The sequence below is a fragment of the Limulus polyphemus genome, unplaced genomic scaffold (genome assembly GCF_000517525.1).
Source record: "Limulus polyphemus unplaced genomic scaffold, Limulus_polyphemus-2.1.2 Scaffold524, whole genome shotgun sequence".
Lineage (NCBI taxonomy): Eukaryota > Metazoa > Arthropoda > Merostomata > Xiphosura > Limulidae > Limulus > Limulus polyphemus.
The window spans coordinates 88,626-103,492 of NW_013666134.1; the positions used below are offsets into that span (position 1 = coordinate 88,626).

At 33.2% G+C, this 14,867-nt stretch overlaps 1 protein-coding gene across 1 annotated transcript in view; it reads right to left on the minus strand.

Annotated features, from left to right (window-relative positions):
• LOC106458854 (glycylpeptide N-tetradecanoyltransferase 2-like) overlaps positions 1-14,867 on the minus strand; it is a 49,245-nt gene that overhangs the window by 27,757 nt on the left and 6,621 nt on the right. Inside the window, exons 2-5 of the mRNA XM_013918408.1 lie at positions 13,038-13,122; positions 8,255-8,402; positions 4,855-4,979; positions 1,252-1,343 (exon numbers count right to left, since the gene is read on the minus strand). Coding sequence (XP_013773862.1) covers positions 1,252-1,343; positions 4,855-4,979; positions 8,255-8,402; positions 13,038-13,122 — 450 coding nt within the window. The remainder of the gene's footprint in view (positions 1-1,251; positions 1,344-4,854; positions 4,980-8,254; positions 8,403-13,037; positions 13,123-14,867) is intronic.

Consider the following 14,867-nt stretch of genomic DNA (forward strand, 5'->3'; position numbering starts at 1 on the left):
TTTACTTTTAAATTAACATGTTGAGTAATGTATAGTTCTAAAATTTGAATTATAATCTACAGTGCGATACCAAAGTTATTGAGATGAATTCATGAACCAGTAGTTCAATAAAATTTTGAATGCGAGTCAACAAAAGAGATGACATGGCCTTTCACCTGTGACCCATTTCGAAAGGGTTAAATGAAAGTCAATTTTGTAATTCTTAAGCTGCTAAATTCTGAATGGTAGCCACAGATATTCACATTTCTGCTGATACAATGCCATACATTATGAAGATTCATTAGTAATTTCCTTCCTCATGCCAACATTCAGGCCAAATAAACATATCATCAGTTCTTTTCACTCAAATAACAATGAATTGTCATATAATATGCACAGATAGATACCTATACACTATTATACAAGTTCTCAGAATACCAGAAATTGTATAAGTAATATCAGAAATGCCAAGTCTCACACAATAATCACGAGTTTCATGAAATTTGATCCTTTGTTCTGCATTCACATCCCAAAGTGCAAATCTCATTAACTTTATGTTCAACCAGTCTAAGCTTTAATTATGTGATGCATTATAGCCTTGCTGTAAATGAAAAGTCATTCGGAGGTTAGCCTCTCTTCTATTGGCTTCTTATCATTTCCAGCAATCACTTTTGAAGGAAAATGGAAGCATTTTTTAAATGACTCACCCCCGTCCTTTGCTTGTCAAAATAAAGGGATGATATTAACTTTTACTGTAGATTTTCAGGATTCCTGTATGTGAACTAATTCCACTTTGTAAACAATGCATAAATTTTTCATTCAAATATGTTAAACTTTCCAATTTTTATAATGCGTCTCTATACTCAAGATGCATTCAGCTTCATCACCACTCCCCCAGACAAGTACAGCTATGCTATGCATAATGATTTTAGCATGGGATTACATATACACACAAATCTCAAATTTGGAAATAAACCAACTTTGGCATCTCTTAAATAATACACTCCAGGTTGCTTGCATCAGTTTTTTATTTCCACAGAAAAAAAAAAATATTTGTGTAAGATACGCATATCTTACATGTGGTTAACTTTATTTCCTAGTTAGTATTTTGGATAAGGGTTTTATAAACCCTAACATATTAAACACTGACTAGAATGTTGCTACAAAAGCAATTACATGTTTTCAACAAAAAATTCTTTAGTTATTATACAGGCAGGAAGATACACTTGAATTATGCACATCTTAATAGCTAATGAACAATGAATTACTTACCACTTAAGGAAGTCAGGTGAGTAGTCAAATCTGAACAGATTATCATCATCCTCAACATAATTTTCATTGAGCAGAAGATACAGTTCCTTCAACTAGATAAAATAACCAAATATAAATATAACAATCATTTTATATTAAGAGACTTCTTTCTGATTATATTATGAATACATGACAAACTTTTCTTTGCTCAGCAGTCTTTCAAACATTAATATTTTCCTACACTGAAAATATATTTCCAATAGATACTTACCTCCCCTCACAGTTACAGCTATTCTGAACTTGACTGCCCTCAAATTTTCACTCACCACTAGCCTTGAACTCTCACCTAATTTCATGTGTACACCACGTGGTTCAGTTGTGTTCAAGCATGCAACAACCCTCCATCAATAGGAGTGCGACACACCCTTCTATTGCAGCTGACTCCCACTATTCAGTTGAACCCAATCTTCACTTCAAGTTTAGGCATAAAAAACAATACTGGAAGTGAGGAGGATGGGTTGGAAGTGTGAGAGGAGGTAAGTATCAATCAGAAATATACTTTCAGTATAGGAAAATATTAATTTCCGATATGATTACTTACTTACTTCTTCTCACAGTTGCAGCTAAATACTACATTGAGCAGGTGGAGGGACAGTGTAAAATTACCTAGATGAGCACCCTTTAAAATCGTCTGAAGAGCTTCCATGGAGTGTGCCCTCTCTATGTAGAAGAAACACACCCATGGGAGACCGCATTACATCTGAACCAGGTATACCCTTCACCCAAGTGGAGTCAACTGGTGTTGTGTTGCAATCAAAGGGCAGAACCAGTGATTCATCCCAAATCCAAAAGGAAGAGGGATGTGTGTAGAGTGGCTAGAAATGTTGGATCACAGTTGGGAGGTCAACTCCAGTCCAGAGCAGTGGCACCAGGAGGAAATTGACTGGTCCCTGGCAGAGGAGGTTCCTCAACTATTCACCTCAGGTGTAGGAACCAGAATGGAAGGGTGCCTTTGTTCCAAGAACCTAAACCAATATGTGTGCAAATACAACATTATCTGGAACAATAAACCCCGAGAATGTACATCCGGACTACATCAGGAAGGTGGAAGTGCAACTTGGAGGGTTAATTCCAGTCCAAAACTAATCAGCATTGGAGATGTAACAGCTAGTTCGCAGTAGGAGGAAATTCCCAACCCACTTACATATGAGAACTTATATTGGCTGGTCTAGCTCCAACCAAAACCAGTCACCCGGGAACCAACATCCAGGTGGTGGTAGGAGAGAGGGTTCCCAGCCAGAGAGGTGAGCCGCAAAATAGAAGGAAAAATCCAGTCCAGACCGGTGGCATCTGGAATAAAGCATCAGATTTGCAGAAGGGGGATAATCATGCCTTCTACACAGGCAAAATGCCACTGACCTAACCTTGACTAAGTGGGATTGTGCATGATCCACCACCTTAATAGAAGAGTCGAGGGGGGATGCGTTGGAGTCCAAACGAACGGATCACCAGAGAAAGTTCAATGGGTGACCATGAGACCCTATTTTTAAAAGCAGATCATTCCCAATTCAGCAACCTAATGAATGTTAGAGATGGGCAGCAATCTCTTTCTGCTTTTCACATGTTAGTCCGTGAGTGTACAGTCCAGTACGCAAGGAAGTCGGGGGGATTGGGGGTGGAGATGCACGTGTGTCAACAAAGCATCCCAGCAACACAGGAGCCAAGTGTGGAGGGAAAGGGCAGACAAAGATAATATGGATAAGTTGGTGATTTGGAGGATATGGGCTTCTGCTGAAAAACCCTCGGGAGAATGACAAAAAGCCTCAGACAACATGTGAATGGAAAACATATAATAAGGGAGTGTTGTGAGGGAGAAACAGAGGCGAACAACTTATGCTTGAGGAAAAATGCATTAAGTATAAGGGTCCGAACTATTAAGGGTAAAAAGTGAATCCAATTGTTGTCCCATTGGCCATTGAAAAAGGATTTGCTGATAGATGATATGAAAATGCATGAGCCTCTGCAGTACATGTGGGCACGGCATACTAACCCCTGCATGTAAGTGATCTGCAAAATGTTTGGCATGGACCCCAATATCAGGTGAAGGGGGAAATCAAATACTCAGAACTAGGTGCTGCATTTAATAAGGAAGGGGAGGGTCAATGACACAGGTGACAAAGATAAAACACAACATACCTGTGATACCAAGTCTAAAAATGGTATCTGAGGTCTAGGTACTTCAACAGGCTAGAATATGCCTGTACAGCAAAGGAATGGGAGGCTGTCCAAGCCTGCATCGTCTTGATCGAATTCCTCATGTAATGACAGAATTGTTTGTAGAGCGAGGGATCCCTCAGTCCACACGAAAGAAGCCATATCCTGACAAACTACAGCTGACACTTCCTTCGCCGATAATGCCATACCTGCAGCCATTGTCACGAACTGTTTAATGCCGATACCATCATTAGCCAACGTAGTCATAATAGTAAGTTGTGAATTCAAAAATATTGACCACTACCAGTAATTAAGTGAGAAATAGAATTCACAATCAAATAAAGAAATCCAACTTGATAGTGGATTATAAACAATACTTCGAAATGTGAAAATCAGTAACGGAATATTTTCAAAATGCACTAAATGAAAAAAAATGTCTAAAATCAAGCATTAGATTTTAACACTGTTGTGCCAAATCGAGAAGTGACGATTTGGTTCAAATGCATAGAGGGAATCAACTGTGCTAAGAGGGTGTGTCATACTTCTATTGGTGGATGGTTTCTGCATGCTAATTTGCATGCTTAAAAGCAGCTGAACCACGTGATATACATGTGAAATTAAGTGAGAGTTCAAGGCTAGTGGTGAGTGAAAATGTGTGCACTAGAGGGCAGTAAAATAGAGAATAGCTGTAACTGAAAGAGGAAGTAAGTAATTGTTTCAGAATTACAATTTTGATACATAAATAAGTGGAGATAAAGAGCAAATGGGATTTTAGGTTGTTTCTACAGAAATAATGAATAAAAGTCTAAAGAGGTTATACTTTTATTGTATAGGTCACTGGTTAGGCCACATATGGAGTACTGTGTTCAGCCTTGGGTCTTTACCTTAAGAAGGACATTGAACTGTTGGAAAAGGCTCAGAGCAGGGCTACTAGAATGATACCTGTGATGGAAAGGTTAAAATCTCTGAAATTGTTTTCCCTTGAAAAAAAGAAGAGTTAAGAGGGGATCTTATTGAGGTGTTTAAGACTGTTAAGGGAGTTAATAGTGTTTTGTATCATCTTTTTTCACACTCAACGGTGAGAATAGTAGGATTAGGGGATGTAAATTGTGACAAGGTAGGAGTCATCTTCAGCTAAGATAGTTTTATTTTCTAACAGGGTGGTTGGTTTTTGACTTCTGATGTGGTGGATGTAGTTAATTTAAGGGAGTTTTGGGGAAGTCTTGATAAATATATGAAATATAAGGACTGGTTTTGAAATGTTTTATTTTAAAGTTTGGTTTAGTTAATGGGACAGCCTAGATGAAACTACAGGTCCCTTGTTGTCCTTAAATTAAATATATGTAAATTACAAAAAGGAGGGCAGAGCAAAATAAAACTTTGGAAAATAATTACCCAAGTTATACTCACAATTAAAGGGTCATTAATATCAAGTGTATCCCATTTGAAACCCTGAGGAAGAGTGTAGGCTGTTTTTCTTATATCATTCTCAGTTTTGGAAGGTTCAATGGGACCAAATTCTACAACCTTTTCATCTGCAAAAAAAAAAAAGAATCTGACAGCATTATCACATCTTTCTTTATTTTGTAATCAACTACCAAATTGTCGATTAAAAAAATATTGCAAAGTACAATGGCAATGAAATTCAAGAGAACATAACCAACAATATGGCAAATTGTTAAAATATTTGATAAAATAACATCTTAACTAGGCTGTAAATACATTATACTGAACATGTTGAATTTTTATAGATAATTTTGAAAAAACAACTAAAAATGATTGATATTAAAATACTAGTCTACAGTTATTTACAAATTATGATTATTATCTCAATAAACTGGCAAGCACGAATTATAACTAAAACTGGCATTCCCACTGTTGTGGGGTACATACATGAAATGTTTTCTTATGATAGTCACTATCAGGTTATCATGACTATGAAAGTTGTTGAGATTACAATATATACTATCACAAATTTCACATGTACAACACTTGTTTTGCTTTTGTTATATGTATCCCTGGAGCAAATTGCACATTCAATAAACATTATGTGGTTAATTCAAATTGTTTATACACAGCCGAGAACTAGTTTATGGCACACTGGCCAAGGAGGAAGTTAGGTAATGGACTACTTTTCTAATATTAAGAAGACAAATTATTTTTTCCTTCTTCTGTATTTAGTAATATATACTGTTCTAGTCAGCTTAGCTATCATTACGTTATTCATACAGATATGTAACACTGATGGAAGCTGGAATATCAATTTCAAGATACAGTTTCAATTAACACCTCTACTGATCTGTTTCAAGTAAAACATTTTAAACCATTAACTTTAAGCAACTACCTTCCCACAAAAGGCAGCAGACAGTACATGGTAGATATATATTAATGAAGTTGTGAACTTTGGCATCCGTAATAGTTCTTAATTATCAATTATAATTTTATTTCATAAGTAAGACTTGCAAGAATAAGGTAAGTCTGATAAATGGTATATCCCTCACCATTATCATAGTTCTAATTCATAAGTAATCTATTCCAATAGAATAATGTCAGATTTTGTAAATGATATATACAAGTTCTTCTTTTTGCCAATTGTCAAAATAAATGGCTTTTAGTTATATTTCTTAATAGTATAAATATATACTATGTTGTTGTTGGGCTTAGGATTCTTCTACAGTAGGTGTCCGTGACTTGTTAATGATAAATTCAACGATGAATAAACAGTACACACTTTAATTGAACTGGTGTATTTAAGTGTTTTACACTCACAAAAAAAAAAACTATTATTCTATAGGTATTTGAAGAACTTGTAGCAATCCGCCACAATTTAATTCTTCATATTGTTAGCCGACACTAGGCAGCTTGTACGTAATTGAATAAGTAGAGTTGTTTAAACATTTCAGTGATGAAGAATTAAATTGTGGCGGATTGCTAGAAGTTCTTCAAATACCTACAGAATGATAGGTTTCTTTTTTGTGAGTGTAAAACACTTAAATACATCAGTTCGATTTTCGATACCTCCCTACTATAAAGGCTTGGTTTGGTCTGAACTTTCATTGGTGGTAGTGTCCAGAGTCACTGATGAGGAGTGGAATTCTCCGAAACTGGTCTGGCTCACAGACACACACCCCAATGAAAGAACAGACCATTCCAAACTTTTACTTGTTGTTGAAACAAATGTTTAAACAACTCTACTTATTCAATTAAGTACACACTTTACTTGTTTTCAAATAATATATATATGTATATATATTCGGAACAAGTTAAACGTATGTATAACAAAGTATTCACACTTTAGAAATTACAGGCATATCATAAACACTATTTATATATAGTTCTCTTATTCTTGGCAAAAGTCCACTTAGGCCTATTCAATTACTTTAGAAGTTCAGTTGACAAGTCAAACTATCTTCTCTATATTCCTATCATACTAGTATTCTGTGTATGATTCACTTGCAGTTGTGGTGCAAGTTATCGTAATTCGTTTGGTCTTCTTTCTTCTGAAGATCCTCTGTTCCTTTTGTCAAATTGTACCCAGGCTGATTCAATTACTTTAGAACCACACTTTGACGGAATAAAATTATCATTCTTATCTTTTTATATACTGTTAGTTTCACTCTAACATATCAAACGTTAGGCCTATCACTTTCATGTTACTTAACTTCACACCAACTATATTCTCTTTGCTTTTATATGTCTATTGTTGTCTGTCTGCTGCTTCCCGCTCGTCTCACGCTATTTATATCTTTATTACATAGTCTCTGGCCACTTTCTATATTTTTGACACCAATTAGTTATTAACAAAACCTTCTTCAATTGTCTGCTTTTAACTCTTATTATAACAAAACTTAAAAATAATAAAGTATTCACTTACAAATATAAATTAATCACTAATATTTAAACCAAACAGTCTTTTATATCATGACAAATACCTTCTACATTTCTACACTGCATTTGTACCCTAGTTTTGTGTCCTGCATGTGTAAAAGAAAAGTTTTTGTACTAGTTGTTTAATAATAAAAAAATATTTTAAGAAAGGAAGATGCTGCTTTATTATACTCACTTTCCTTTACATTTTAAATTTAACATATCTGTAGTGTTTTTAAACTGGCAATGTACCAACTGGAAAACAACCAATTTTAAATAAGAGAAACCTAATTACCCTTGGAACGTTCTACTTATATGTGGTTTTTGATGTAATCCCACAGGAAAAGTTAAGCATAAATAAACAGTAATTTAATATCTGCAAGAAATTAAGAAGCAAACAAACTTAATTACAAAGTGGGATACACACCCACACAGGCTTATGCCAACCAAAAACATTAACTGTTAAGTTATAAGCATTCCACTTGCTTCATTGAATGAATAGTAAACTTCCAAGTAAATATGTTATACCTATTTGAAAGAAGAAATAAAAATAAAGCTTAGAAATGACATCCACAGTTTCACACAATTTTAAAGTCCAAGACTGTAAACTGCCACAAGCATATATATATATAGCAACCTTTCTTGGGTTATAAACATGTATAATACCACAGACTTTTCATGGGAGAAGATAATATATGAACACAGGTATTCAATTATATTTTCAAATGATGATAAAAAAAAAGAAGTGATAAATAGAATGTACATTTTTTATTTTCAGGACAATTTTAATTTGACCTCAACGAACCTAAATATATATAAAATAAAACATGCCAAATTTTGTATTCTATACAAGATAATTTACATTACGTAAAATACAATACTGTTTATCTCATTTAACCTAAAATATAAAATTGACATCATAAAAGACAATGAGCATTTTTACCCAATTTTGGAACAGGCTGAGTCTCCCAAAATTCATAACGTTTATGAAGAGCTTCTTCTGGTGTTTTTGCAGGTCCTTCCTGTCCCACATTGAGAGTGAGTACTTCCATAGCTTTCTTCAAGTCTTGAAGCTTGGCTAGTGGTACTCCCTGATTAATTAACAAAACTATCTATAAAGAACTGAATACCCAACTACACTATATGCTTTCATGTACTTAGCTAATTATACTCCCTGTATGGTACACAAAACCAACTGTAAAGAACTGAATGCCCAACTACACTATATGTTTTCATGTACTTAGCTAATTGTACTTCCTGTATGGTACACAAAACCAACTGTAAAGAATTGAATGCCCAACTACACTATATGCTTTTATGTACTTAGCTAATTGTACTCCCTGTATGGTACACAAAACCAACTGTAAAGAATTGAATGCCCAACTACACTATATGCTTTCATGTACTTAGCTAATTGTACTCCCTGTATGGTACACAAAACCAACTGTAAAGAATTGAATGCCCAACTACACTATATGTTTTCAATTACTTAGATAGTGGTAATCCCTGATTAGTAGTGTTTGAATGGATACCAAAAATCTTACCCGGATGGGTAATTCAGGTGGGTATCCGGGTGGCCGATAATTTCCTATGACTATCAACACAACAGTTTCTAACACGTAGAAGACAAGACATTATATGAATCATGATGCCACACCATTTAAGTTTACTTCGTGTGCAACATTGTCTTTATTTTTCTAGCAAAAGCATATCTAAAATTACCAATAACAAAAAGTTATGAATGTTTGGATGGAAGAGTAAAAGGAAACAGTAGATGATATAATTATAAATGAAAGATGAAAACAATGTTCACCCCGAAACTTTTTGCGGTCACCATGTGTACTATAGCACAGGCCTGCAAGGTATAGGCTACTGTATGCATTCTCACTATTCTGCATGAGGTACTGAAACAAATTCAAACAAACATCTCTCCATTTTTTAAATTTTAACCAATTAGTAATGAGCACCAACTTAGTGGTCACAAAATTAATATCTATATTGGTAAGTGGTAATGAAACAATCTTTAACAGTTCACACTGGTTGACTGTCATTACACAATACCCATGTTGCACAGGCAATATTTGTAGATGATGATGACACTTAGGTTGTACATATGTACATTTACGCATGGACATTGTGGTATCTACAGCCACCTGTCATTATAACACACACTGAGAGATTACAAGACCACCGAGTGTGCCTGTACTATCAGAAAAGTTAGCACAATCAATGGGTGGAGCTTACCTCAAATATTTCAGTGACAAAACTTTGATAATTCCCCATTAAGATTAGTGTGCGAGTTTCTTACTTAAATTTCAATGAAGTGAAACAATGACTCTACGGCAATGATCGCCACATCCTAATACCTCGAATTATGATGAGCAGCAGCTAGCTACAGTTGAAACAAGTTATACAAAAATGTAGAAACTTTCGGAAGGTCATATTTATATTGATACAAAAATTTACTGTATTTACTATTATAAATCACACATTCATCAGGTTTGAAAGTTTCCTATGAGTGATAGGTCTCATTTCTGTCCTAGAATGACGACTGTGCCATGCTATAAAATGGCAGTAACCATGAACCAACTGTACGTAGGGAATCAGCCGATAATTTTTTGATTTTTTGTCTCCTATATTCATTATTGAAAACGGAAGTAAAAGTCAGTATGGTATAAGCAAGTTTTGAAAGTATAATGAATTGTCGATTAAGTTGATTTATAAGATACTCAAGGATTTTTGTACACTGTTAAACTTAACAATCAATGACTTACTAATAAGTGTCACTGGCCCACTACTAGAATTAATCTGAGTCTATCACTATGACTGTTTCCACTTTCATATTCACTGTCTGTCTCATGACTTTTTTTTGCTTGTTTCTGATTTTTACTTACTATCTTCTCTTTAAAATAATAATTTGTCTGCAGCTCTGTTTACATTACTTTGACTTAAACTTTGCAGAACCTTTCTTTTAAGAATAGGGTAACAACTGTGATGGGTGGGTACCCAAGTTTCCAGGTACCCGGTGAAAACACTACTGATTAGTACACAAAATCACCTGTATAGAATTCATGTACTTAGCTAGTGTCTGTTTCAAAAATTAAGTTCAAGCCTCCACATTTTCACTTCTAAAACTAAATTTCACTGATGTTTGTTTTCAGATCACTATTTTCCTGTAACTGGATGCTTTCATCACAGCCTTGGTCTAGATCTACGTCTTCATTATCTTATCTTAGCTACCATGATTTGCCTACCTAAAATTTAAGCCTTTCTCTTCTTCATAGCAACTTCCAGTTCTAAGCTTGTGATATTCACAACTTTCCCAGATGCCTTGAGGCTGTACATTAGTCACGCTACTGTAGTTTATAAAGTTTAATCATGCCTGTTAACATCTCATCCACTAAACCAAAAAACTACCACAATCACTGAAAGATTAAACATAAATCCTGCAAGTGGGATAGTTTCTGAGTGTCCCTAGCTGTCTTCCATTTTTAAACCAAAATTACTACCAAGATTAGATAGATAAAGCTAGTGATACTTTCTGATTAGTAGAGAAGAACAACTGTATAGAACTGCATACTCAAACTATATATATGTTTTCATGAATATGCACAATATCTTTGTTGTAGATAATGTCACAGTTACATTCTTTATTTTACTAATGGAATCAGTGCTACATTCAGAATGCTACCAACCTAAATACAAACTCTCTAAACTAAACATATCAAGAAAAACTTGAATAATTTTATAATGATAACTTTGATAGAAATGAATAAAAACCCTATAACCCAAGCAGTTTCACAAGGTGGACCTTTCTACTTCTGATCATTCCCAGTTTGCCCCTGAATATGAAAGGTCCACCTTTTGAAAGTGCTCGGGTTATAGGGTTTTTATTTATTTCTATCAAGACTTCATGAACCTACTTGTTTTTCTAACGTCATGAATAATGATAACATAGATTAAACTTACAGAATAAGATAAATTTTAGTTGAATATTCCTTTATATGAACAAATCCTTAACAATTTTCAAATAGAAATAATTCTGAGAGTTTGGAAAGTTTCAAAATGAAATGAATTACTAATATATCTAAAAGAATTTATATGTATGTAATCTGCCATTGTAACATTGACCCATGATAAGGCCATTAACCCATTCACTGCAGATGATACATATATGGCTTTTAAATGTTTTTTCTATTCACTGCATCAACTCATCAGGATTGATGCTATCTAGTAAATCCATAAAATAATCTGGATTTTCTCCAGTTTCAGCAGCGAGATGTTATCATACAGGCCTTATTGACATCTTGAGAGAAACTGACACATAGAGGGCAGAAATAATTGACTTACTGTATGGCAACATATGGGGGAGCATCAATGGACAATATTACCAGAAAAATATATGATCCAATACCTCGTATGGGAATTTTAAAAGCAAGAATCCATATGTCTACCAGCTGCAGTCAATAGAAAAAAAATTAGAGGCCATATGTGTACCAGCCACATTGAATGGGTTATATAAAGTACACAAATTTCGTATTTTAATAATTATTGTAATTCAAGTTGAAATCATCCTTCAAGTATGTGTACTTTATTAAAACTTGATAAAAAGGAAACCACTTTTCAGAAAATGAAAGCTTTGAGGTGGCTTGATTGGGTAATGAAGAAACTTTATTATAAATGCATGTACATTGTACATTTATAATAGTTTTTTCATTACCCAGTCAAGCCATCCCAAACTTTCAAAGCTACTTTATATCATCAAAGTGAACCATTCAAGCACTGGTTTGATACAGTGTGCTGTATAAAATAAAATTAAATAATAATTAAGTTTATTTAAATGTGCTCTGTTGAATCATCAATTCAAAATCTTACCAACAAAATGAAAAAAGCAAGGCCTATTTCTCTATAGCAATTTGAGTGTTAATTTCCCATTTCATAACCCATTTGTAAACAAACCTTACCACCTAGTCAAAGATGAAAGATTTTAGAAGTATTTCTTCACAATTCTAAGAATAAAAATCAGTATTTAGATTGTTCAAGATTTAGTTGTAAAAAATAATCCATTTTTTTGTCAGTTCTTCACCTTAACTTGAGATTTTTTAATCTCATAAAATTATTAACTTAATAACAATGATGTTCACAACTTACATTCAATATTATACAATCATCATTTCTGTTAAAATTAAAATAGGATTGACAACAATTAATGTAAATAAACCATTATTTTGGAACTTGCTCATCTCCACTGTTTTATAGTTTTGCTTAAAATTAGTTTAATTACCTAATCAAGAAATAATACAGCAGTAGCAATCAAACAACTAAATAATGAAATTATTACAATAACGTATATTACAAATAATACAGCTAATAAAGAGCAGAACTCTGCTCAACACAATGTTACGTTACATACCAAATATATAGTATTTTTGTGTAACTAAAATACAAACTAGTGCAATACAAAATATTCCAAATTTTTATAAAACTGATTTTTTTTACAATTTATTACCCACAGTTTAACTTGAAAGTTTTCCTTTTTTGACATAGTTACAATTTTCTTGTATTATTTACTTTTGATACAATGAAAAAAAAAGACATACACATGGTTTCAATGACCATTTTGTTGTTGATCTGAAGCTTTGATGGGACATTTCATTAGTTCTTAAATTATTTTTGCATTTACCATTTCTGAACAAAAACATACAGAGTAATTACAAGGAATTTACCTTCAAGTCACTCTTGGAGTCATGGTCATCTACATCTTTGTGCCGTTTCTTTTTGGATTTCTTTTTTGATTCCCCTTCACCTGCACTAAAAATAATGAAACAAAAGTCATAAAAATACATTACAAAGCTTTATTAGAGTTTTTCTATTTGTCTGAGTGATTGTCTGCTTGCATATCAAATGTGGTTTAGCTTTCTTTTCCATTAACAACATTATTCTGTTAATGGCCATTAAAATGTGATAATTCTATATCCTAATAAATCTGACAAAATAGATGAACTTTATTTACCATTAGTTAATTTAAAAAAATCTAACTTACAAACAGTATCTTATGTAGAAACAATGAAAAATAAATGTGAAATGTAAAACTAAGTAAGAAATTTCTACTCGTACTTGCCAAATGTTTATAAAACATCAGCAGTTTTACTGAAAGACAAAGTGACATACACTTCTAAAAAAACACGAGGAATAAACGTGATTAAGAACAAATCAAATAGGAATTAACTGGCTACAGGAATTAAAACTGGTGTTGTACCTTTCACTTTAACTGAATGGCATCCCTTTGAAAGTCATAACACAATACATATATAACTTGTGTAAAACTAGAGTTGGGCAGTTACTGGAATTTGATAACTGACTAACAGTCAGGCTCATTAATTGATTACATTGAACTGAATGATTATTATCACGAGACTTTGATAGTTAGAATACTCAAAAATAGTAATAAATGGAAAAACTAATTTCAATTTATTGATTATTTTCGTGAATCCTGAAACTAGTAAATTAAGATGAACAACCTTGAATTAATTAATGGAGCTGGTTATTTAATTGGAATGGCTACCTACGAGCAGTGATTACACTGATTACATAACTAATCGATTTTATCAGAACTGGTGTTTTCAATTATTACTGCCTGCAATTATTATAACAATCAATTACTCGAAATTACGATTAAATTGACTGTCACAAAAAGAATCAAATAATCAAAATTAGGGTTTCCACTTATTACTATTTTCAATTATTCCAAGTACTCAAAATATTGTTATTATATTTGATTGTTGTTAAGCAAAAAGCTACATAATTGGCTATCTGTGATCTTTCCAATTTTAGCTTTATAAGTTATTTTGTTTACTTCCAGTTTTTTCAACTTTGATGATTTGGGAGAGAGTGGGGCTCATTATTCAAGGGTCTCAAGGACTAGAGGGAAGAAAAATGGCTTGTAGCACCTGTTGCCATCTTTTTTTTTGTTTTTTCTTTTTGAATTACTGCCTAGAAGGAAAGAAACTGTCTGAAAGCACCCACTGCCAACTCTCTTTTTGCATGTATGTACTACAGTTTGAAGAACGCTGTATTAATTATTGAATCAAATGTAATCAATTAATGGGGCCATTGATAAATTGATTAGTAAATATCACTAATCGGCCAGCTCTATTAATCAAAAACAATAATGAGAAATCATAATGGCAACATTTCAATTAGTTGGATTACTGTAATAATTAAAAACAGTAATAAACAGAAATGCTAATTATGCTTATTATTTTATGACTGGGTTATTTATGTAACATTAATTGGTGTAACTGATGCTCATAGATAACTGATTAAATCAATCGCTTAGTTCTAATTTTAGCATATCGTGGATGAACTGTAAAGCTGTGCAGTTGATATACAAGTACTATTAAACCAAATGGTTAAAATTTCATCAATATTAAATAATGCAGTATTAAAGAATAAGAATGCACGTAGTGTTCAAGTACGTACTGGGCTAATTAGATAGCTTGCAGTTCAAGTATAAATATAATTAAGAACATACTACACCTGATGATGACAAAACC